Source organism: Aptenodytes forsteri, unplaced genomic scaffold (genome assembly GCF_000699145.1).
Source record: "Aptenodytes forsteri isolate BGI_AS27 unplaced genomic scaffold, ASM69914v1 Scaffold15, whole genome shotgun sequence".
NCBI classification, from domain to species: domain Eukaryota; kingdom Metazoa; phylum Chordata; class Aves; order Sphenisciformes; family Spheniscidae; genus Aptenodytes; species Aptenodytes forsteri.
This window is the reverse complement of record NW_008795129.1, coordinates 536074-563528: the sequence shown is the minus strand read 5'-3', so window position 1 is coordinate 563528 and position 27455 is coordinate 536074. Positions and strand designations below refer to the sequence as shown.

At 35.4% G+C, this 27455-nt stretch overlaps 1 protein-coding gene across 1 annotated transcript in view; it reads right to left on the bottom strand.

The window, feature by feature from the left end:
* The window catches only part of KCNMA1 (potassium calcium-activated channel subfamily M alpha 1), a 526984-nt gene that overhangs the window by 210093 nt on the left and 289436 nt on the right, over positions 1–27455 (bottom strand). Inside the window, exon 4 of the mRNA XM_019471725.1 lies at positions 2527–2620. Coding sequence (XP_019327270.1) covers positions 2527–2620 — 94 coding nt within the window. The remainder of the gene's footprint in view (positions 1–2526; positions 2621–27455) is intronic.

The following is a 27455-nucleotide window of genomic DNA, read 5'->3' as shown; positions in this document are numbered from 1 at the left end:
CGTATTACTCAATATCAACGCTGCAGCATGAAAACTGAACAAAAATATCCAGTTTCAGCAGAAGCTTTCAATTGCCTTCTGTTGAATTTAGAAGTAGTCAGAATATTTGGAACTAAAAGCTTTTTAAGATGTCAGATCACTATTTTCATAACCTGCAATATATGTTCTAATCAGCATTTTATCTTTCCACAGGGCACAACCTTTAAGCTTTCAAAAAGGTTAAAGTGTGTTATTCAACAATGAAAACAAAGTCTGTTGACTGTAAAGGCCACTCATGGAATTATTTGAACAGTTATTCATTTAGGTAATTAGCGACTAATAAAAGCCCATTTCATTACAGAAGCAATCCTACCATGCTTGAAGAGATATCATGTTCTTCCAGAAGCACTAGCATAATTCTGTCACTTCCAAAGAAGGATTACTTCCATACTTGCCATATCTCTGCCAGACCTTACTGCTTGATTATGCAGTTTGGGCTTAGTCTTCATCAGCAGTTTGCAGACTTCACTTCTGAGTTCTCACATAGTTGGATACTAGCCAACAAAGATTTTAAAATGGATAGATGTGTGTTTGAACACAAATATCTTCTAGAACTGAAGATATGGTAATATTTATATGATTTTGAGTTGCAACATCATTTCAGGGAGAACAGATGGAGAAGGATGAGATTTTAAAATATTTCTTCAAATACTTTAAATTGCCAGTGAGTCCTCACAGGAGATATTTATCAGAAAAAAAAAAAAGATGACCCCAAACTAAAATAGCTAAATGTATGAGATGCTTATTACATAACTAGCAAATTCATTATCGATCCAATTCTTGCATCCACACAACCAAGTATCACCTTTTCCTCAGGAACTCCTGTTTAGATCAGCAGAACTTCTTGGAGAACTGGTTACACCTATATTAGCATTTTAACTTAGATAAGGAGTACCAATCTGAAATGAACCCTTATCAACCCCACTTACCATACTTCAGTTTGCATCACAAAGCAGTTTTGGATAACACAAAGATTTGTTGTGGTTGAAATTAAAACTGAAAAAGGTGTTCTAGCAGTGCATTTCACACACCGGAACTGCTAAATTGCGTTCAGTCAACAGGACCAGAGGAGACTCTACAGTACTCCCTCTCCCTTCTAAAAAACACACCGTGTGGATATGAAAGTATTAGCATCAACTCTCAGTATATTCTCTTTTATTGTGCTCTGCTTCTTGATAATGTAGCCTAAGTTACTGCTTTGAGTAAGTAAGAGTGGCCAATACGTAATTTTAATTCTTTCAGTAAGAACATACAACCTTATCGCTAGCACAAAATTTACAAAGCGTTTGGAGACTTTTAAAAAAAGGATTCTTGGAAGTTCACAAGTACCATGCATTGAATCTGTTATGTCAAAAAGTTAGCCAATACTGCAGGCCTGCTGGACATCTACAAAGGCCCCCTAAATCCTTAAGAATTAGGGGCTATTACACTATATGCTTTTAAAATACCACTTAGAATGCACACATAGTAGTGTAAATACTGAAGGAATTTATCTATTTAGCTAACGGATACACACACACCTAGACTGGGTAATGAAATAACCTAGATTTGCAACAAAATTCCTTACTGGATCATCAGAAAAAGTTGGTTAAGTTGGTCGGAAGTGAAATAGGAGGAACTCAACTATCATTGTGACATAGGAGCTCCTGTGATTCGGGAGCAAAATGGACAAAGGAAGATCACGAGGCAATACTTGTATCGAATTTAAAGACCAATGTGGCAGGCTTTCTGCTCGCATGAGGTTTTCCTTGTAGTTCTGTTATGTTTGAGGCCTTTTTTGCCTCATTTTCCAATTAACAACAAGCAAAGTTAGTTTTCAAAGCATATTTAAAAAAACCCCAAACAACCAAACAAAAAAACCCCCGACAGCTTGAATTGCAAGCATTACGGGCCCAAACTTTTAGAAGTGCCCACCTGTTTCAGGTGTCCCAACTTTTAGATCCCGAAACAGCATTACTGGATTTTCAGAAAGTGGTAAGTGTATTCTAAGCATATACGTTTCAGCATGTTGACTAGTATTTACAGCTTCTGCAAAGCATTCATTAGCAGTCTGGGAAAGTGGATCTGCATAAAACTGAATACAGCAGCTCTACCGGCTGTTATCTCAACCTTCGGCTGCCAAAGACTTATCTAGCAGCAGAGGAATACATCAAGTATTCACTAGCGTTGCTGAGGTACTTATCACTCCATTGAGAACACTGAAACTAGATTCGACGTCACGGACCAGCACTGAACTGTAATAGTTTTCACTTTCTACCACACGAGAACATTCTGGAACAGACGGCTTAGCTTATAAACTATTGGGTCTCCTTAGTGATCTTAGATGCTTATTATTATTACCTAAATGTTCTCAACCAAATGCTTTGCTCACTCATTTTAGAAATTAGCTTAGTTTTCTCCAGCCATTGTAAAGTCCGGCTGTATGCAAAGACTCTCCCTATCTAATAGCTACCGCCTGTCTCATGCTATCAAAGACACACTACTTACACGCAAGCCGAAGTAGAGTAGGAAGAACACATTGAAAGCCATGTCGATCTGTAATGTGAAATCTTTGTAGAAATTCTGGCAGGATTCTATTGGTCTATTTGAAAGAAAAAGAAAACGGAGTAAATTGTCAGTATATGAGTTTCTACTCTGGTGAGATTTGTATGCGTTTCATTAAAGACCTTGATTCAGAAATCACATTTCTGTTTTCCAGTCGTTTACAAGATACAAGCAAGCATTTCAAATGAATTATTTCATTCATTCAGTTAGTCATTCATACAGTCTTTATATTCACCTGTTCAGATAATATCTGAGAATTAACATGCAGATAACCTTTAAGAAAGGACAAGCAGGAGAATACCTCAGGATTCCTTAACCCCACATAACCCCTTAAAGAACTGACTTCTTTCTACAGGAGACATACCTATGATACTTTAGGAACAAACCTAACAAGCACACAGCTACAGTGAAACATTACATGTTTTTAATTCGTGTCATAATATAAAACCTTAAAAAAAAACATGTAGTTGCTTAGGAATACATTACCCATTAGCAACCTGGGGTACTCAGTCTTGTAGAATCCCTTGTTTATAAGAAGTTGATTTTGTTTTTTTTTTTTCCTTTTTCTCACTTCTTTTTTTGTGTATGACTATTTAATGTACTTTATGTACAGTACTATGAGCTGAGTAGAAAAGCAGCATAGCCCACTGGTAAAATTAAATAACAAAATAAATTGAGGAATTTGAAGCAGTACTCTAAGGGTTAATTTCTGCATGCAGGTTAATTAAAATACCTTTGTGTGTCTCAGGCAGCCATTGCAAATTCTAGCTTATACTATTATGCTTTATTTAACGGTGGGACAGGTCCAAAGCATACTCTATACAAACTGGTACTTTATAGATATACTTTTATCTAAGGAAGGAGATAACTTCCATGAGTATGATTAGTGATTTATTTGCGAGGTTTCTAAAATAGGTTGGTGAAGCCACAGAACAATGTTGAAGTCACAGACCAAAGTGAAAGTCATGTCCCAATATACGCTGATGTATATACTATATATACATAATGTCCCACCATATATACACATACATATATTGCAAATGATCATGTATTCATCACAACTGTAATAAAGTGGAAAACTAGAACGTAGGTCATCTGATCATTTGGAACCCTAGAAAACATCCTTTCAGGAAAGAAGAAATTCTTTGGCTTCCCAGGTCAAATAAATCACTGAATGTGAATGTAATACCAGTTAGTATAGCGGTAGCTCTGCAAATAGAATGCTAAACTGCTCAACAAGCAAGATTCTATGCGTTATGAATGTCAGTTACCTAATTTAAGGCATAAAGGAAATTACCTGGGCTACCAGGTCATTACACATGCAGCCAAATTTTCCATTCCTTGTATACATTTCAGGTCAAACAAGTTAAGTACAGCATGCCCTCTCCTGTCTTTAGATGCATGAATGTATACAGCAAAATTCTCCCTGATGTACAAGAGCTTTACGTTTTAAGAAGCTTCAGTGCTATAGGAAATTATATTAAAATGGTTTTTAAAAGCTGTTTGCAAAGGCATTGAAGTTATGAAACATTTCTGTTACAGTTCACATAGAATTGATTTACAAAAGCAGGCAGAAGGGAAGAGAAGCCAAACGTTAACATACAGGACGGAAAACAGCACCTCATACTTTACAAATACAGCTTTAGCTCCAAAAAGAGTGGATAGAATCTGAGAACCCAACAGGATCATCTTCTGTATGGCATTATTGAGAGCAAAGGATTTTGTCAAAATAAGGTAGGCTACACGCTGAGCCACCATGCACCCTATCAACAGAAATCACAGAAAGTACAGCAGAAGGAGAATGAACAACCCTGCACCAACACAGAGGCTTGGACCCTTAATTCCGGGTTAGGTTCCTGTAAAAGCTGCAGAAATTCACCGCAGCTAATGGAATTGCACAGATTTATAACTAGGATAGAGAGCTTCATTATCTTCCTTTCCACAGTTCCTTGGTACTTGTCATGACTGTTAGATAAGGTCAGCTGAGGTTGCAGCTAATGGCTGTACTTTTGTACCATTGTCCTTTACAAAAAAAACCCCTACAAGATCTGACAAATTAGCTAATGCATAATACATCTTCATCTTGTTCGCAAAACACGTAGCACAGTGGACCACCATCCTGATTTGGGACTTCTGTTTACCTAATACTAGAGCTACTTTTTCTGCTAGTCATATCCCTAAAGCGTCCTTCATTTCAGAGATCACTTCTCTCTTTCAATTTCTAAGTTATCCGTGTCAAAGACAAACACAACGTCCTTTCCTCTTTATTTTACATGATGATTTTGTCCGAAAGGCATGTCACTAAGGCTAAAGAAATGATTATTTATACTCACAGGATGGATTATACATGATTTTAAATTTTCCAACTTAAATTTTGGTGATATTCTTTGGTTTGGATTTTTTGTTTTCATCAGTAGCTCACATTTGGCTGAGAGAATTTGGTTTGGATTTTTTGTTTTCATCAGTAGCTCACATTTGAGCTGAGAGAAAAATATGGCCACTAATCTTTACCATTGCACCGTTCAGCCTGCTGCAGAAAGGCAGCCAATTTGAAACTCCTCTTTACATCAAGTTTCCCAAAACCACAAGTGCTATAGTTCTTAGAGTTCCAGACAATAGTGTGCTGGGGTCTCCAGGACTAGTAATATATTCCCTGTTTTAAACTAACATGAGATGGCTTGTCCTATGGGATTTCACCCCTTTAGGTCAGCAAAGGTTTCACCTTTGATGGAAGCAACAGACTGTTAGAAATGCCTTTATTACTCTTCCATGTAAGTGTGCTTCATTGTAAGTGTGGTTTTATGCATTTATACTGCTAAAAAACAGGAGAAACTACACTAAAGTCAATGGAATAACATTATACTAATAGTAATAGGAAAGATTTAACAAAACTGGATAAAAACTACAGTAATGATGTAACTAAATGCAATATTTATGTGCGCTTTGAAAGAGCATCTTTAATTTGCTACACAAAAATCGAAAAAAATCCGCTGCAACCATGACTTCTTGTATTTTGAAAAGAAAAACTCATAGCAGGAATTTTATTTCACTTAACGTAGGGATATCCTGCTGATAATCTATCAAGGACTGTAATTCCCCTTTGCCCTGCCATCTTTTTATGTAATAAACTAAATGCTACAAGCAATGCCTGGGCTACACAAACAAGATTTGAGAGACTGACAATTTTCTTCAGGTCAACGTTTATATCAAGTTATCATCTGCCGCAACTGTGTGCTCTGTGCTACCATTTAATATAAAAATCGCATCTAGAGAAATAACAGTGGGCTTAGTTTGCCTAACCTGCAGTGAAGACAGAACCTTATTTGATTTTTCAGGCATGGACTACACTCTGTTAATTCTTTTCCTTCCTCTCCTGCTCTTTAAACACTGCTATCTGTTTCAGTTTCACATTACCTCTATTTACTTGTTCTGTTTATTATTACAGCAATACTAGTAGTTATAAAGCCCCGTTATACAGGTGTCATAGGCATAAACTAGTTCAGTGAGCAAGAGTGACTACAAGAGGAGTAACAAAATTACTCCAGTTTAACTTTACTCAGATGGGGCAAAATTTTGACAAGGTGTTCCCAGCATCCTTAAGCCTTTTTTGCAATCGACCTGAAGCCAACACTTTACATGACACTTCTACCACAGCTGAACAAATGAACGAACCCCTTGTCACTTCAATTCGAAAGAATTTACTCCTGTTTAAATAACTACTTTTGTCACAAGCTTATTTCATGTATTTATTTATTATTCTCACTTATTTCTGGTTCATTTGGAATACTTCTAATGCATTTGAAATGGTTCTACTGGGATTATTCTTTGAATAGTCATAGAATGAGTGGGAGAGGGCAAAAAATGGTATGCATTTTAATGTTTTCTGAAATTATTTGTTTCTGTGAGAATATTAATGTGAAACTTCCCACAGAAGAAGCCTTCATAGAATATTTCCAGGATTCTGCAATTGCAACAGAGTTGAAAATATCTTGAGTGTTTTTTCCTGTATCATTTCACCTCTTGATAGGAGCTGTAAAGCCCATTTCCAACTTCAGATCAAAGCCTTGGCACGACATATCAATCCATGTCACAGTGCAATCACTGCCATTATGACCACACTGAAGTAAGGGGAAGAAATTCTACGTTCATTCAGACTTTAGGCCAGCTTTGCAATCACGGTGACTTCATCTGGATGATTTTACGTAAGATGTTCCCCATAATAATGGGAAAGGTTGTGCACACCCAATTCGGTACTTGAAATAACTATCCAATATGCAATTTACAGTTCTCTATTCTTCCTGTGTAAGGAAGTGGACTCTTGTATTTTTGGCACATGCCATGTCAGTCTGCTCCTAATGGTTTTTGCCTTTTTTTTTTTCCTTTCTTTTTAATAACAAGGCCTGCAAAGACTATGAGAGATGTCAATTTTTATTTATGTATTATTATATACCAAAATGCAAAAGGTTAATTTTAAGACATATTAATTTAGTTATACTTTGCCAAGTGTTTTGAAGATAAGAAGTTCTATGTAAAACATCCATAAACCACCACAAAAGACAACTACTTCTACTGCAACTTCAGGAAAGTACTGATGTTAATATTGTACCACAGCTGCTACATCTTTGGAACTTTAAGAAGTTATTGAACTTTTAGAAATTCAGAGAATTGTCCTAATTTACAATTTTAATATTTGGAAGCAAAGTTGTCTTCTGAATGGTAGAGGAAAAGCTAACTCCATTATTGAAATTAGCTAAAATATATTTTAATTCTTAATATTAAGTAAATAAAATATAAAATTGAAAAAAGTTGGAACTAAAAACAAATTGTTACAAACTTAAGGTTTTAAGAAAGAAATACAACAACCTGATACTACGAAAAATTAGGAAGTTTTTAATTTTCTTTGCTCATGACAGTTTTTAGATGGCACAGTAGCACATTCTATGAAAAAACAGTAAAATGTGCAGTTTCTATCAGAAGCAATGTCCATTGATGAGACTGAATTTTAAAATCAAATTATAATTATGTACAAGTAGAGGCTGCTAAAATATAATCAACACAAATGAATAAATAATTGAGAGAAACCACTCAATATTTAGAAGCTCTTTAGTATCTCATCACTTGAAGACATTCCATTCACTTCTCACTTTCAAATTGTGTTTGAATGCAATTAATATGTATTAATTTGGGCATGTACATTGTTGATAAAACTGTCTATAGTGGTCGTCTTTTTTTCCAACTATTTTGTTTTACTGGAAGCTCCTTTGTAATACTGAATTCCCTCAAATTTATAGAACAAACCCAATTTTATGAAGTTTAGAGTAAAAAATAAGTTTGGCACAAATTTGATATGACAGTGTCCGTTTATACTCCTTTAATACATATTTTTAACAGTACAGCAAAAAAAAAAAATTAAGGGGGTTATGGTTGGGCTTTTTAACTGTGTTTCAGTGATGTAGTACTAAAGTAAAACTAAGGGAAAAGCCAGATTTATCATTTAGAAAAAGCAATGTTCTTTCAGTGCAGAATACTTTCTGTTCCTTTAACTATGGTTTAGTTGCACAGCTCAGAGGGGAATAAGCAGTTAAAATCTTCTTTACTGAAACAGGCATGAACATATAGCAAAATTATAAACATGGATGCCTATCAAGTGTCAACCTATTGAAACAAATACCATAATTAAAATTAATCAGCAAGACTAAATAAGAATCAAAGGTGTCAAACATCTCACAGAGTGACAGAGAGCATAACATTTTTTTTTTACTTCAAATGGCTTTCATTTATTAACGAAATTAGTCCCACAGGAAGAAAACAAAAAAGTATTTTCTTGCAGTATGTGTACTGATCTTCTAAATGCAAGATGCCTTGGTAAATTACTAGTTTAGAAGGCCTTTCTTTGAGTCATAAGATCAATAAGCTCGTTAATCTTTTGATGGCAAATGTCTTCTAAATTACTTCACTCTCCCTTGACATGATGCGGTCCGCCACCGGGGAAGTTTTGCTACTAGCATTCTCAGTTAGCACTGCAGGATATGCAGGAAGAGTTAAGTTGGTTTCCTTCCCAAAAAGGAAGAGCAGCCAGCTGGGTCGGAACAATGCTTTAGTGAAGGCACGGGGAAGACCCGCTTTGCCCACAGCAGAAGTGCCGTGTAATCTGCCATCACAGCCCTAAGTCTTGGGATCCATAAAACTCCATGGGATCATTACGTCCCTAGTTATAGATATTTTCTAAGAGGTTTTGTGTACGCGGAGCTAGTGAGTGAAGGAGGAACAATCCCTTTCTCACTGAATTTTGCAGACAGTTATGACCTGATAGCCAAGGATGATGCTGTGACCATTTCCTGTATCTTCTTATCTTGTCATTGATAATGATACATTTAAATCCTTTTTGACCACTCAACCTCCTACCTCTAAATCCTTAGCTAACTGTTTCTCCTATGCACATATATACACACACACAGAGAGAACTTTCTGCTCCCAACACGTTTCGGTGTCAAATCCCAGAGCTTCTTTTTTATACTCATAGCTAAGATGCTGACCATGCTTGGTTGTCTCACCTTTTTTTATTGTACCTTCCTCCTGTCTGGACTCTATATTGCCTATTACTTTATCCTCCTCTTCCTTCATAAAGCTTCAGATAAATATACCTGCATAACTCCTTGGGACTTTGCCAAGTACCTTTTTTTAATTCTCGATTTTGACTCTGCTTAATGAATTAACACATATTTATCTTTCCAGTCACAAAAACTCCTCAACTTCAGCATGCGATGAATTTATTTTGGATTACTCTGCCTTACTGTCTTTGTTTCCGTCTCCATTCCTGCCTTGTCTACATGTGGAGTGGCCTCCCTTCTTCACTTTGATATGTATCTCTCTCTTTCACACTCCTTTTGAAAATGCATTGCTGACCTTAGGCTCATACACACTAAGCTGTCCTGGAATTACATCATCAGTATCCTCTTTGTTCAATTTTAAAGTAAATAAGCAAAATATAAATCTGATCAAAGTAAAAGATGAACTGCCAAATAATGTGAGATAAAGCTAGCTTCCAAGATTTCTTAGACTATTGCTTAATCTACACCTTAAAAATTGCAAGCACCTCAAGGGAACTGCTTTTCAGAAAAAAGGAGGAACTATGCAAGTGCCTGTCCTTATTTCCCTTTCCTAATTTCTATCACAACATCTTCTGTTAAAGTCCGACAGATCACAAGCTGGCATTAGAATATTACCCTTCTATTTCCAACCTAATTAAAAAATGTTAGACTATTGCTTAATCTACACCTTAAAAATTGCAAGCACCTCAAGGGAACTGCTTTTCAGAAAAAAGGAGGAACTATGCAAGTGCCTGTCCTTATTTCCCTTTCCTAATTTCTATCACAACATCTTCTGTTAAAGTCCGACAGATCACAAGCTGGCATTAGAATATTACCCTTCTATTTCCAACCTAATTAAAAAATGCGTCATGACTCATCTGTTCTGCAGATGCTTTCTATAACTAAGTACTTCTATATTATCTCCCTAGCACACTGGGGAACCTTGACAAGCTTTTAGACTGATTCGGGGTAAAATTAACAGGTTTCCTCATCCTCCTTCAAAAAAAATCCAGTCAGAAGAAATAAGCAACAACAAAACCAGATCAATCAGTAATAAATTGGTACAACAGCATCATTTAGTAAAGATTTTTCTAAGAATCAGAGCCAGAGACATATTGTTCTTCCTTATGATTCTTTCACTTTTGTGGATCATGTGATAAAGAACGGGGCATAAAAGTGTGGGTTTTTTTTCCTTTGAATGTTAATTTGTTTTAAATTTTAAAATATATTTAAATGCTGCAACTTAACAGTTTTTAATGCAAAATTAATTCAGTTTAGAAACTGAGACAGAGGAGGGCTTCCAGTGGGAAAGAAAGAGAGGCTCTTAATTTTGATTTCTGTCACATCCATGTACGAAATTAAGAGCCAAATTAAGTTGGTACCACTGCAGAGCAAAGGTATAGTTTCCTCATGCCCATCTCAGATGCCCAAGATTTTGCCTGGCATAACTCTACTGACTTTTACAGAGCTATTTGCGACTGACAACATACCAAGTGGCAAGAGTCAAGTAACATTGCTAGTACTTATTTTACCTAAATGAACTAACACAACTTGGTAAAATTCAGTATAATGTTGTCAGTTTTCATCTTTCTTTTTCAAGTTTTCCATGAATTTTAAGTACATCGTGCTTCTTCATAGACTGCCCTAGTAAAACATAAGCCAACCTACCACAGAACTCAGGCAAAATCAACTTCTTGTCTTCCTCAGCCCAAACACAAAATTGTATACAAGTACAATAACAAGAAACTTTTATTTACGTTTTTATATTGAATGGCTGGGACATACAGAAAATAAGCACATTAAAATTGCTCACTCTGAAAACAGCATAATTCTTAATTCATCAGGGTGTATGTACATTCAGTACTGCCTGCAGCATAGGTCTTCTCTAATTACCGACTTTCACAAACAAAAGCTATAGAAGATTCCTGCAGAACAGGTAAACGACCAGGATCTGAGTGCTAAATCAGGCATAAGTAAACGGCCCAGAGTCAATCTCCATAACTCTTCTACGTTCTTTCAGTAGCGTACAGAAGACAGAGCATGTGCTTTCTTGCAAAATACACCATTAAGATCTTCATCCTACCCAAGATAACTGCATGTGAAAAGGTTTGCTGAGAACCACATAGGTAAGTAGGAAGAGTATATTATTTTATTTTGCATTAGATTTGTTAATTGCTTACCATAAGATGAGAACACTGGCAACTGCAAATAGTATTACATTACCTTGACAAAAAAATCTCCCTGATGACAAGCCAATTCTAAGAGAACGATAGAGCAACAATGCCAGGGATCACATTTTTAATCAAAGGTTTTTATGTGAGACTACTGACATATTAAAGAGAAAAACACCAGTATACTGTTTCAACTAACATTATATTATTACCTTTTTTGACATTTAATAAGCCACTTCAGTTATATCTAGTATGCTGACTGCATTATAGAAAGATTCTGTTAAACTGCATGCCCTATTTACTAAAGCTGACAATCTTGCATGTTTCTACTTCATAATAGGACCACTTTCTATTACTTCTTGTCTATTATTATTTAATATAATTGTTCTTTAATATTCTTTATCAAAGAAGTAATAAGTTGTTGAAGCTGTTTACTCCAGAGAACAGAAAATAATTGGTGACATGAAAATGCAAACACATCATTCTATGCTGCAAAAAGAATACTAATCCCTTTTCCATGTTCACATTGAATTGAACAAATGGAAATGGATCAAGTTAGTCAGAAGTATATCAGAAGCATAAAACATTTTCAGTTAAAACATAGTTAAACACTGGAATAGGTTCTTTAGGGAGAATGGTGAATCTCGGATTTTTAAAACGGTGGTAAAGACTTTTCAGCCTGGGATATATGGACGACTTACAGTCCTTGCATTTGCATATGTCAATACAATGATCTACACGTGTGATATTTCTAAAATTTCCTCCTTCTGTAGGAGAGGGCCTACAAACCATTGATCTCTTAGATCAGTGGCTGTTTGAATAAATTTATGTATAGCCACTCTTACCTTGCAGCAGAAGGAAGAGCGACTTCCTGAGATTCCTCCTTGCTCTATTATATGTGATTCTATTTTGCAGCTGCTGTCTTTTAAAATTACCCAAAGGTACTTTTCATATTTGCTATCCACTTTACTCAAACTCAAAGTTTTCAACAGCCCACCATCATCATCGGTTTCCAGCTCCAACTACTCTCCCATCTCAGTGCCTTTTATTACCCTTCTATTCTGTTGATACTGTTGTCCAACTTTTAGAAGTCTCCCTCGTCTGACTGCACTCTTTGAAAAATCTCATACAATCTTCAAAAATGAGAATGTCCTCTATCTATCCTGACTCCAAATTAAGATTATTAATCATTTTTCTTTTGTATATCATCATAAAACTCAACTCTGATTTTCTGCTTGACATGTGTAACAGATTCCTCCAGATGATTTTGAGTATTCTTTCTATAGGTTTCTTGCTTGCTTACATACCGTAATTAAAAAAAACTAATCTTGCCCTATGAAATTCAGTCTCAATTCAATGATCCTAACTGAAAATGACAAGAGTACCAGATGAATTGGAGTGTTAAACTATTTCCAGTTCATTCATCTGACTGTCTTTTCTGGAATTCCCTCCTGTGATATTTCAATGAAAATATCCAGCTACTATCTAGTTTTTACTGAGTAGCAATAAACTTGAACCTAAGGTGTATTATTTGACTTTAATGTCAGTGAATAATGTAATTGAGCAATGAAAGCCAGAAGTACTGCAAAGTGGTAGAAACTTGACATTATATTACTGGATCAGCTTTTTTGGTCATGCTTTTTAGTGCATGCACCCAAATGTATTATTATCCATAAAAAGCTATCCGTATTGCGTTAATGGTAATTCTAAAGCAGTCTTAATACACAGTTACGCCAGGCAGGATATATTGTTTCTTATTTCAAACGAAGGCATAACTGTAAACATGAACCATGTACATTCCTTCAAAAAATCTGCATAACACTAGAAAATATATTAGTCCCAAGCTAATTTTCATCATTTCAGATTCTCTCTCTCATTCCTCATGAGGACCTTTTAGCCTTATATAGCCCATCAGCATAAGGGTCCTTTTAAGCACCTTCGTAATTTAATACCTAAGATACATTTAGGGTGCCACAGGTCATGCAACTCAACTACTCCCAGTCCAAACTATTACACATCTGGTATCCTTGTAAATTATCACGGGGAAGTCTGTATTTGTGTACTTGTTCCACTTTACTAGAAATAATGGACAGGTGAGTTGAAGTAAAAAAACCCTTTCAACTACCAAGAGTAACCATCTGAGATCTTTGACTATATCCTGAGCATCACAGTATATCTGTTTAAATTCCTGCTTTAAACCAACTGCAGGCATAACCCAGGTAACATTCACTCCCAGCATGTAAAAACACTTACGACAGTCCTTTCTATCAGTTCCCCTTTTTCTTTCCCCGGCCTCCTGGAAAGTTTTCATTGCACATACCTTTTAAAGTAAAACACATGTACACAGTTTCTCTACCCATACACTCCTCCGCCGTTGCTTACTTTCCACATGCATGTAACTGCAATCTAGTAAATTTTCCTACTTAGAAATTTTCATGTCACAGCTGTTCCAGCTGTGGGACCTGATTATTTACCAGGACTGTCTTAAGAGCAACTTACCGTATTCTTAAGGCAAAATGCAGATTTTATGAAAGACTAACTGAATAGTCACATTCACTTTGCAAAAGAATAGAAACAGTTTAAACGAAAAAAGAAGAAATTAAAAAAATAACTCAACTCTTTCGTAGTTCGACTTTTCAGACAAGAAAACTAGCCTGGAGCCTGAGTGACAGTCTCAGTCACAGTGGCTTTTCTCAATGGGAAAGGCAAAGCCCTTTTTAGGCAGATAATGACACTATGCCTTTCTTTTTTAGCAGTCACTTTATCTCCATTAACAAATGGAATAAGGTATTGCCAACACCTGTAGCAGTCACTCAAATCAATTATCACAAGCCTGATATAAAACTGCTTTACATCAATGTAAGAAGAGGATTATAATGATGTTAAAAATGAATATATAGCAGCCCCTTTTTTCTAACACTATCTCAAAATGGCTTGCACTTGTATCATCCAACACCTTTTTATCCTGGCTGCTGTGCATGGGAAAATGGATGCGTAGTTAGGCTTACACACTGAGCTACTGGAAAGTCAAAAGGACTGGTGTAATAATCCATTTTGCACCGATTTCAGGAGGAAGAACTTCATGTTGCCGTATAGATATAGGCCTGATCAGTTTTACAGTCCTAAAAGAATTTTTCTTCGTTATAAGAAAAATAATAGTAACTGTCATTATGTGGAATATAGGAACAACATTAAAAAAAAAAAAAATCCTAAGTAATCCTAAATAATAAACATTCTCAGGGCAGCACAGTATCAGCATGTGGGTGGCATGACAACAGTCGTGGAAATTACTTCCCTTTTGTATTGTTTTGAATATATTGCATGTTTTCAGTTACCTGCTTAAAAGTAAACACTAAGAGCATAATGCGGCTTTATATATATCTGTACCTTTTTTCAAACATCATAACATTTTATATTATAGGCCCTCAAAGTTAAATGTACAGGATAAATAATGTTTCTTTACCAAGTTAAATTTTAATTTGCAATCTGCAAATTAATTTTGACCCCCCCCAAAAAGGACAAGATGTAACATCTGAACACATACACTCAACATTTGCACCGATCAAGAGCACTACAAAATTGTGTTCAGACACAATGTTTCAAGTCACTTTCCAAAGTGCCGTTTCATCATTTTATCAGGAAACAATAGGATTAGCATTAAATCATATCTCCTACTGTGATGATGAAAGATTTATTTGAATACATTTAAGAACATATGAATAACAGGTTGCTTAGGATGGTCACAATGTCATTTGTAAAAGAAACTTAGAGCAGCGTTACAATCCTTCATATGAAATTTCATTTTAGTAGTGTTTTGTAAATCAATACATTTTAAATTATTTTGCAGGCTATTTAATACTGTAAAAAAAAAAAAATGTTGCACTTCAAAATTCTTCCCAAATTCTGACTTTTAATAAATGATTATGTATAATCTTACCTCTTTTCACTCTCACCTGCTGCTAAAGTTGACAGCAGGGAAAGGTTTATCTTTCTGAACACTACTGGCATCATTCAGCCGTTGTCACAACAGAATAGTTAGTACTCTTTCTTCCCCACATCTTGACCACACTGCAATTGTCTAGTCAATAAACTACCGTAATATGCTGGAAATTTTAAATATATAGATCTGATACATATTATGTCCTATTCATTCTATAAAAGCTTAACTAAAGATATCGATAAGCATAATTTACATTTGCTCAAACTTTCTAATTTTATGGGTTCTTTTAATTCCAGTTCATGCACTTAATGCTTAGACTGCATTCAGTGTTTACACCATTATGGTAAGCACGTTGGCATGCACAGGCAATACAAGAATAGGTTATAATTAATCCCAAAGACAACCAAAAAAGGTGAAGTTGCATCATGCAATGAAACCACAGCTTGGCCTGGGCTGCCATGCAGAAAAAAACCTACATCAATGAGTCTGCTGTACGGCTCCTAGGTAAGAGTTGATATGAAAGAGGTGAGTTATTTCAGCAATGAAGTCACAGGCTGAAAATGTTTATACTACTGTAAATAAAATACTGTACATAGCACCAGTATTACTCTGGGGGGGAAAAGATGCTTGTAGAGGAGGACAAAAAGGATGAGAAAGAGAAGAAGGGGGAGGAGGAATTATAAATTACAGTAACAAGTCTGAAATCCAATCGGTCCTTTTTAATAAGCATTTTGTTATTTCATTCAAAATAATCTCATTTGAGTTTTCAAAGCAAACCTGAATTTTCAATGTATTTTGCAAAAAAACAATGGATGAAATAATGAGATATAGGGTAATTTCAAAATGTCCATAGCGTTCAGTAACTGATGAATAACTGAAGACAATAAACACACAGGTATGTAGAGGTGAATTTTTCAGTGCAGTGCACAGGATCTAAACCACACAACTTCCACTGATTTGAATGCATAATGTATTGGACTGAATGAACGTGGGTAATATAAGGGATGCATTGATATGAGTGATTTATTCAGCCACCTTCTGCTGCTTTTCTAGTAAAAGACATCTTTCTGCTGAATAAAGCAGGTTTTCTTGCAGAAATTGTGGTAATTCTGAATTGCCTTTACCTTACTCACCTTCATAGCTGTTCTGAATGTAAAAATGTGACCTGAACAATAGGGTGACCACCTAGCCTGTTTTAAGGCATGTACGTTAGGCCCAGTACTTCATAGCCCGATTCCAGTAAGCTCAGAAAGAAATAGTTGACCAGGTAATTTATTTTAATGCAACACTCACATAAGAGATCCTACCCTGTGACGAAAAAAAGTATGATTCTGTAACACTATAACATATCGTGTGCGTGTTCCATTACAAAAAGATTTGTTTCATGTTTTTCAATAGGTATGCTGTTTTCGAGAATTTTTTCTTAGTTACCCTTAATTGTAGATGGTCACTCTATTTTTATCACAGTTCCCAAATATATCAACTAATTACTCGGGGCAGCTATTCAGAGAACACCAAAACTAGTTTTATCAAGAAAACTAAAATTTCACTTACTGTATAAAGTTTTAAATATAACCTATTGTTGTTCCAGTTGCAGAACAATTGCTTTTGGTATCCCTGTTTTTATACGCTGATAACTTTTTGAAAATTTATCTTTTTTATTTAGCAAATTGTCACAGAAATTTAGATCAAGATAAAAATCAGCTTAATCGACAGTAGAAATTATTTTCTGGCCTCTTGAAATTGCTCGGAAGATTTGCAGAAAAACCTGTCAGCACCTTTTGAATTTGACAGGTAAAAAATATTACATATTCCAGTTATAAAGCCTCCAATTGTACTATTCTTAAATAGTGAAATACACATTCTTTTTCCAGCCAAACAATTCCATCCTTTTCACAGGGACAGAACTTACAGTTATGACTCATACCACTTCTGGCCACTATGTGTGATTTAACAAGGCTAGTATGTTGTTTCATTAATTGTGTATTAAAGATGTGAACACTTTCTTAGGTGTACAGGTATGCACTTACAAACTGTTGCACTGTGCATGCAAATGTTATCGACTAGGAAAAAGGTTACTGAGTCAAGATGGATTTAAGCACCACTGACAAAGCCAGCAACCTAGTAAATCGTTTAAGGCAAGCAGATGAGGAGCCCAAAAATTTAGAAACTGAACTTGCAGACTTCGCAAGTGTACCATCCAAATAGGTACTGTACAGTCAGGAACAGGAGTTATGGCATACACAGTATGTACTATAACATATATGTATGTGTCACAACATAAATGATACATATTAGGTATGTATACTTTCCCACTGTTGTGAAAATAAAATAATGTCTCTTTTCTTACTTGACAAACATTGATTTAGCAAAAGATGAAAAACAGTCCTTCTATTTATTCTTAATAAAAATAATACCCAGGTAATTTTTCATCTAGTCACGACAGAAAAGTCTTCAAGACACGGACAGAACACAGAGCTGGCCTTAGTTCTCCAATCTCATCACTGAATATGAACATAACAATGTAGAAGCAAAATGAGAAGAATCATATCCTTGGTATCTGCTACTAATGCAGTAGAGGACGATAGAAGCTACCAATGTAAGGATCTCTGAAGGTCAGGTTAAATTACAGTTTACCATACATCTTCACAACCGTTTATTGTCCTGTGAACAGTGATTTTTGTTATAAAAGCAGCTAGTCTTGAGAGATCAAATTATTAGGTTCAAGAAGAGATTCAGTCTTCTGTTTTCAGATTGTTGCTACGAACCAACCTCACGTTAGAAAAGTTTCTCTGCTTCAGCTGGAGAGAAGCTATCAAACTCATTAATTTCCTAACAAGCTAAAATGGCAGAAGTTTCTCCTTTTTGGTATAGCCAAAACCCATAACAAACTTGATGTAGCTCATATAAGTCTGCTGCAAATTATAGATTCTAATTACCATGACGGATGCTGTACTGTTGAAACTGAATGACCAGAGCTATCGAATTTAACTAAACTGCTGGGGTATTTTCCTCTGGAGTTCAATTCTTTCCAATCCCTGAATATCAAATTCCTTTTAATAAATCAACTACTGGCAAAGTTTAGTCTGGCAAAACAGGGCATCTGATTCTAGCTTTCTGTTTTCTCCTAGGCATACTGTGATGCACAGCAAAGAAATCAGATGGGTCAAACTACAGTCTCAACGTTGTAAATATTTCTGCTACCTATTTTCTACACTCCATGGATTTCAGCTAGGTTATTCACCTGCAGAGTTAAGCACATTAGATGGAGCCTTGCATAAATAGTGACCAAAAACACCATAAAATTCTTCAACTGGTAGGAATATCATAAAATTAACTGATCCAACCCACTCACTAAAGAAAGCTCAGTTGTATTCAGAGCCTTTTTGTCTAACCTGTTCTGAATACTTCCACGAACAAAGATTTCAAATCTCTGGATAGCTTGTTCCAATGCTTCATAGCTCTTACAAATACAGAAAAGCCTAAGTACTAGTAGTATCAATAATTAATAACAAGCTTTTATCTTTATTATTCTTATTGCTCTTGTCTGTATTGAAGAAAATATTTATGGCAACAAGAATTTTTCCCTCTGACTTCAGAGGGAACTTTCTAACGTGTTGATGTCCTGGCCTTCACTTAATTTCAGTACATCTAAGCTTCCAGAATCTAAACAGAATGCTGCATTAGCAAGCTGTTGTCATTTTTTTTGCTTAAGTTTGCCAAAACTAAAGGTTGATATTTTTAAGAAATCTAATGATTGAAGCTCCTGAGTGCTTTTGAAAAATTTGATTCATTACATATTCCACACTCTAGGAGATGTATATGGAATGTGTTGAAATTTTTCTACACATTGCCTTTTTCTATGCACATCGTATTGACATTTCACAAATTCAGTTCCTTGTTCTTAGTCAGATATGCTGTTAAAGTGAAATCACAATTCAAAAAAAGTACCATAAAAACATCATTAGCCATTCATCATTATTTTCCTAAACCTAAAAAAGAACAAAGACGAAACATTAAAGCTCACTGCATTTAAAATTGAAGATTTATATCAATAAGACTGATAAATATTTACTATGTAAGGTGGTACATATTGCGTCAAGAAGGAATTTGACAAAACACACCTATACTTTTAATAAAACGTATAAATCGCTGGGAAAAATAGTCAAGAGATAATGTCATTGATACTTCGCTAGTATTCACTGAAAATTAGCTTACTCACAAAATGATGTTAGAAAAAATAGCAGACTATGGATAATCTATTTTTCCTATGGTGGAAGCACTTAAGCCTGACAATTAAAATGAAGATTGACAACAATGGTACAATAAGCAAACTGTATTCTTAACATAAAAAACATCCATCAACCACTATTATTGCATTTTCATTATATCACATGGTATAATAGAAATAAAATGACTGTAAAACATCGTTGTCACAGGAGTTTTTGCTTTGGAAAATAAGTAGCCAGCAAAGGAGGTCACTATCTGTTATCTCTATGTTCCGTAATACAGAATAGATGCTTACTCTTCAATTAGAATCTATCAAATTACACCAAACTATTTAGCTTTCCATTAAAGAGTTTAAAAAGATTAAAAAATTATTAACATATTTTAAAATGACAGAGACTTACTCCACAGTTGCTTTTCCAAAATATGAAGATCTAATTTTTATTCTGATATTCTACAGTATCAGAATAAAATTCTATACTATAGAATCCTATCTCTATCTATACATGTTATAGAACTCTATATCCATATATTCTATATCTATAATTCAGTTCTGAGGCTGTGGAAATCGTAATATGAAATGAAGAAAAGAATTTATCGTTCGACAATATAGGAACTAATATTTAACACTAGAACCAGAGGAATTGGTTACAATTATATACACTAGACTGAAGCTAGGAAAGAAAGAAAATGAAAAAAGAGCAGATATGAACTTACAGATATAGAAATTTCACATCACAGATCATGCACTAAAAAGATTATTGAGAACAATCTAATCTCTGCCTCTCCAGATAGAAAAATGATGGCAAACACAATGAAACAACAGTCAAAGAGGCGGATTCAAGTGGAAATGCATAATTAGTTACCTAACTTTGAAGCACAATGTACACTGAAGAGAACAATTGCAAAAAATGAGAATAAGCCACCTAGGAAGCCTTGACGACATGTGTTTAATGTAATAAATATTGCATTACAAAAATGTGAAGTCAAATCAGTGAATAAAAGTGATATGAGAAATATTCTGCAAAGCTGTGTGCTAACATAACTGTTACCATCTGTATGACCCCTTTAAGCCTTTGGACCTGGTTTCACTTAACCAGGTAGCTGAGTTAATAAGTTTGAGCAACCCTTCTGAATTACTTGACTGACGAAGGCCATAAGCAAGTCACTGGAAGTACAGGGTGACTGGATTCATACCCATTAAACCATGGTGATTTGAACAATCATATTGCCACTGCATTTTAGCTACAAAATCAAATGCATTGGAGTTTCGAATTTTCCCTATGTGGCCAAGCTTATTCAATTCACATCAGGCATTCGTGTTTTTGACAGAGAGCTGGTCTAGAGAAAAAGCTTTCTTTCCCATGAACTAACAGTGCCTTGAGACAAGCCTTAAGATATTGTGTTGAAACAGTTCTCAGTGAGTGTACTTAGTAGTCATCCTTTTGCATACAAGGGTAGACTAACATCAGCCTGTCCTGATTGCTGTAGCTGTTTATCTAACCTCTTTCCCCCACCTCCATCAAGCCCATCACATTTCCTTTCCAGAACTCACGCTCTTCCCAGCCACTCTCTCTCACACAAAGGAAAAAAAAAAAATCAAAAAATATCTCCCTAATTCTCTAATAGTTCCTATAAACACCATTTAAGGACCACACCACAGTTTGTTCCTGTCTGCCCAGGATTTTCTCTGTAATGTGCTTCTATATATACCCTTTTGTAATTACTTCTGACAGGGCTTGCTTTTCCTCGGATCTGTAGAAGGTGAAAGAATTGACATGCAGGTTAATTAAAGAAAGAAAGAAAGAGGAGGCAGACCTAGCTGCCTTCTGACCAGGAAACTGCAGTTGCCTCTGATCTACTGAAATGAGTTACACCTGGTCAAGAGCATTGGCCTCTGTGATGAAAGGGCACGCTGTTCATCTGTGCTTCCCACAGGACAACTCCGTCTTTCTTCCCTGCATTCAATACTTAGCCTCACCCCTGCTCCCGTTGCCACGTGAAACTAGAGGGAAAAAGACACCATGTTTTGTCTTGTGCTAGAAATTGGAAAAAACCCCTAACTTCCAATTTGTAACACTTGCATCAGTGTTTCCATGTAAGTGAATTAGCACAACAAATATTACCAGCTGTTAAGTTGAAGCAAGGGCAGAAACCTCTGGCTCTGCACAATGTGTGTTTGGGATAAGATGCACAACCACTGCACAGGTGTTGAATTTTTAATGTATGAAAGATGATACAGAAAAAAAAATGGAAGATGAATAATTTTCTCTCAGTAACATTGCAAAAAAGAATTTAAAAAATAAGTAAAATCAATTTACATACTCTTGAAGGAGCATATCTGCATAAACACACTTGGCAAGGTAGAGCACTGATATAACCGGGAAGCTTAGAGATACCAAGGGGCAAAGAAGGACACAGCAAGCGACATCAGAACCCAACGGCTGAGCTTCCAAATTCTTGTCTAGTCAAGGGCTTAGGGAAGCTCAGGAAAAAGAACAGATGAGAACTGTAAGCTACAACTTATTCATGGAAATAACATGAGTTTCTATTAGAACATGATTTAGCAGGGTTCTACATTGCTGACTGGGAATACCATAAAGACTATTACTAGAATACTCAAAACACCTTTAATCCCAAAGGGCTTGTCTAGACAGAAACAGGAAGAAACTAAGTCCAATCTATTGGAGAGCTAGGAGGAGCAGTGTCCCAGGACTTCTGGGAACAGCAAGTGTAGCGTAGTAGTAGATAATGCAGTAAGGACCGAAATACACACTTACTGATCTCTCTCTGATGATGGCTATAAAGAACATGTTTCTATTCAATACCTGCTTATCTAAAAAAAGTGTACTGCAATGATCATTAGCCATTCAATGGACTAATACGATGGAAGATTTATCAGGATTCTGCTTTAAGGAAAAGTTGGATCCTTAAGTATTCTTTCTAACTGAAGGCATTTTATCACAGACTTTAAGTTACAAACCATGTATGACAAACTTTTGCACAGTATTATTGATTAGCATGTTAGCACACCTGCCATCCCATCACTACTGCAAAATCCTAGACTGACTGGTCTACGTAGAAAGCAGCGTTATGAAAATTTGTGTGGGTGGATCTATTTTCATGATGACACTGCCCAAGGATGTTTTTTAACAAAGCTGTCAGATTGACAGACCTAAAATTCTGACTTGAGTAAGAGCTGGGGAGGAGTTGCAGCTAATTGAAAAACATTTTCACGATAGTTTTATTAAGAAACAAATATGCTAACAAAACCTCAAACAAAATTTCACTATTTAAAAGTACTTACAATTATTTTTACTAGAACTACTGAAAACTAAAATTCTCATACTTATGTGAAGTTTAGGCATTTGACTCCAAAGCAATATGATCTGTGGGCTGAACCTTCATATCCCACCGAATTCAGCAGCAGTTCTGAGTGCTCAGCACTTCTGTGAATTAGAAGATTAAAACATTGGACTCAGATGCCTATTTTTGGATACTAAATTTTGAAAATTTAGCACTGAAAATTACCATAGATAACAATTATTTGCGTACTATAATTTGAGGGGCTTTTTACTCCTAATGCTGTAGAAAATTATGTAAGCATTTGAATCATTTCATCACATCATCACAAGCAATAAAAAATCCTCACCCGGCAGAAAATATGTGAAGCCTGCTTTTTGTATGTTCACCTAGTACTAAAAGCCCCTTCTACCTGTGTAGCAACAGAATCCATGCACTTACATTTAGTTCATGGCATGGTAATTCTTTTACTTGTGACTCTATTAGTAATTCTCTATATTCTTTATTATCTCTTTGGCACATCCAACAGAAGATGCTCTGGAAAGCTAGAAGAATTAGCATTTTGAATACTAAGGCAAATCATCTCCAAACTTCATTAACCACAGAACCATCAACCCATCAGCACTGTAAATCTTGGCATTAGCTGAATAAAAGTAATTAGATTGGCCTTGTAAGTCCATAGGGGGCTTCCCTCCCTTCTTGCTGCTTCTTTAGATGGAACACAGACTACCAGAACCAATATTCTATAATTCATTCAACCTCTTCTAGCAGCTTGCATGCATCCCTGAGGCCTTAAGATGGGTTATATTTATCATACACAATGGCAGTAACATATTGGAGGTTAGTAATTATTGCAACTTCACTGACAGACATGCTTTTACACTCACAGTAAGTCTGATGGTGAATTACTGCCTTAGGAAAAACAAGGAGTTGAAAGACATGTTCCTGACTGATTGTGACACTACTTCAGTTCCATACCAGTAAATAAACATATACATATGGAACAACCTCTGTGCTTCCGTAAGTATCGAGGTTTGCAATCTCACGTACTTCGAAAAGCTATACTAGCTCTATTCAAGCAATATTTTTGTTTTATGTATATTTCTTCCCTTTCCCAAAAATGCATTAGTTCTGGACCAAAAAAGGTAAAATAAAGTATCTTGAACTCCCTCCTCTGATTGTGTTTTGAGAAAAACTGAGGAAAGTTTTCATGCCAGCATGACTATTCTGTATGTGCATCAAGGAACACTGCAGTTAAAAATGTCTAAGAATTTAATACTATGGAAATGCATAACTGAAGAGTGATAGATATTCAAATACATGCACAGCTAAAACAATCTGTATACCTGCAAAGTATGAAAGCTTTTTCATTTACTAGAGCGGCATAGTGATTTTGCTTTGAGATAGACTGGCCATATGCAATAATTGTTTATGCCTTTCCCTCTTACTGATAACACGAGCAGTTATAATGAGCAGCATAACAATTTTGTTATGTTAAAGTGTATATTGTACAGTAATTAAGAATCAAAATATTTTTGGGTTTTCATACAAATGTGTTACACTACTTTCATTTTGGAGGAACAGCAAAGACTAAATGCTCCATAAGAAAGAAATTACGTAAATTGACGTAAAGCCGATGTAGTTGGCAGGAGAACAAAAAAGTATATGAAGTAGTTAAAATTACTTAAAATATGTTTCAACATTTTTTTATATTAACTACATTTCAAGTTCATGATGTTCCTATAAATTGCATGATCGAAATATACATCACCCATGCTCCAAGTCCTGCGTTGCCTCCCAACTTATTGTATGAAACTATACAAAATGTTTATGACATGTACTAATGGACTACCTTTTTTGATATTATGTTAATATGACATTATGAGATTATTAATCAAGATGATTGACAATTTTCATGGTCAGTATTTTCTGCGAGGGATTTCTCTTATTAATTTCTTCACTCCGCTCGACAAAGTTCAAATCTGTTGAGCTGAAGGTACATACTGCAACTCAATTTTCCTCATTTCTATTTCTTTTACTTTGTGGGCAGATGGAGAGGCAGATGGAAGTGCGTAAAAGGTGGCATGATAGTCTTGCAGGTTTTATTGATGAGTATACTGCATCTAGATTGACTTGTGTGGAAATTTCACACATGTTAATAAGATCATAAATATGGATATTATTATTTGTGAAATGTACGAATAGTAAACACTTTATGCATCTGAAGACATGTATGTAAAATAAAAATACTTAATAAGATCATAAATATGGATATTATTATTTGTGAAATGTACGAATAGTAAACACTTTATGCATCTGAAGACATGTATGTAAAATAAAAATACTACATATAATTAAAAATGGTCAATTATTTATCTGAAATACATATTGAAATAACTTTGAGCTGCATTAGAACACTGACCAGTTTAGTCCTGCCTATATGCACTACCATTGCACGATATGTACTTGCCATACAATGGACACTTGAGTGACTAAACAAGAGGAAAAGCATTTTAGAAGCTAAATCAGAACAAGAAACAAAACATTATTTTTATCCTAGCTCTACATTTACTAGGTTACCCTAGATATGCAAATGAGCAGGGCAGGTTGGGAGGTAAAGTGTTCCCACTTTAATTTTTACTAGTGGAGTAATAAATAAATAAATAAATAAAACTTTTTTAGAAGGCACAAGCTCCTCTTCTGTACAGTTCCTGCCTTTCAGTACTTTATCCTGAGAAGGGGAGGGACCGTCGATATCTAAATTCCACATAGGTGTTTCCATGACATACAGATTGTCATTATTCTTTACACAGGTACATCAAGAAAAGATAGTAGGATCCTAAGGTAAACATTCATAGGACTCAAGACTGGAAACTCCTAATGAATTTAGGTGGATGTCTTGTACACCACAAGCCATTGAGCTTCACCAGCTTACTTCTGAGGGGAGTAATGTATTGGCATTTTAACTGAAGTATAATTTATGTTTTGATAAAGTGCATCTTTCAGGAAAAAACAATCATTCCCAATGTGAACAAAGACAGAGATGAAAAATCCTCAGTTTCTCTTGATAGTATATTTTGGTGGACAGTCACTCACACTATTAACATTTTACACCTTATTTTCCATTTAAGTTTGTCCAGCATCAGCTTCAAGATACTGATTCTTTTCAAGCCTTTATTACATTAAGCAGCCTTTTACTTTCTCCCACAAAGATACTTACTCCAGTATAACTAAAAATAAACCAATGGTTTATTTAATCACAATAAACCAAAGTGATTAAGCTCTTTAAATCTGCTACTATAAGGAATTTCCTCCAGCCACGAAGTTTCCTATGCTCTCCACCATTCACTTTTTGTGTCCCTACAGAATGAGTATCTGCAATCTCCAATATATGCTTCCACAGAATGGAGATAATAAACCGAGCCTCACAGAGCTTTAGGTATTTAGAACTATAAAGCACTAAAAACACTCTTCGATGGAAGTTACTTCTTCAGTGGAAGACACTGCTGTCAACACTGATGTCAATGGCATGCTTTAGACAGAGTGCATCTCATCTTCTCCTGTGGTTCAGGAAGCTGTAAACATTAGGAACTACTGTTGCAGATCCTCAGACATTTCAAATCACGTGCTCCCAAGCCTTTTAAAAAAGCTTCCAGAGACCTATGTAACTTGAAACATTGCAAATTTCACACCTTGAACCTTTCCTTTTCTTAAAAAAAGGAAGATAGGCTTAAAAAAAAAGAATGTAGACATTCAATTATCTAGTATAAATGTACTCAGGGTCATGACAGCTTCACATTTGATAGAATACCACACACAATAAATCTCTTATACAATGAGACTGCTTACCTGGCAGACCTACATCAATCCCTGGGGCACAAATTAGATTGAAACTATTCTCTGCATTTTCTCCTTTCATGTCAGTAATGATATAACTAACTACAAATATCATCATTTGATCTGGGAAAAAACCTTATCTTATCCCCTTTTTTTACCTGGAGTTCAGATCAACTGTTCTTTCCTGTACTGAAGTATGGGTGAAAAAATGGGTGTAATACTTCGTTATAAGCAGGTGGCACTTTTTTTTCCCTTTAGAAGCATCTGAAAGTTCTCTGTAGGAGTATGACTAGCACTTCAATAGCAGAAGAGAGCTCATTCTATTTTAGTCCTTGAGCGCGACAAAGTTCAAATCTGTTGAGCTGAAGGTACATACTGCAACTCAATTTCTCATTTCTATTTCTTTTACTTTGTGAGGAGGCAGATGGAAGCGTAAAAGGGTACATATAATTAAATTTGGTCAATTATTTATCTGAAATACATATTGAAATAACTTTGAGCTGCATTAGAACACTGACCAGTTTAGTCCTGCCTATATGCACTACCATTGCACGATATGTACTTGCCATACAATGGACACTTGAGTGACTAAACAAGAGGAAAAGCATTTTAGAAGCTAAATCAGAACAAGAAACAAAACATTATTTTTATCCTAGCTCTACATTTACTAGGTTACCCTAGATATGCAAATGAGCAGGGCAGGTTGGGAGGTAAAGTGTTCCCACTTTAATTTTTACTAGTGGAGTAATAAATAAATAAATAAATAAAACTTTTTTAGAAGGCACAAGCTCCTCTTCTGTACAG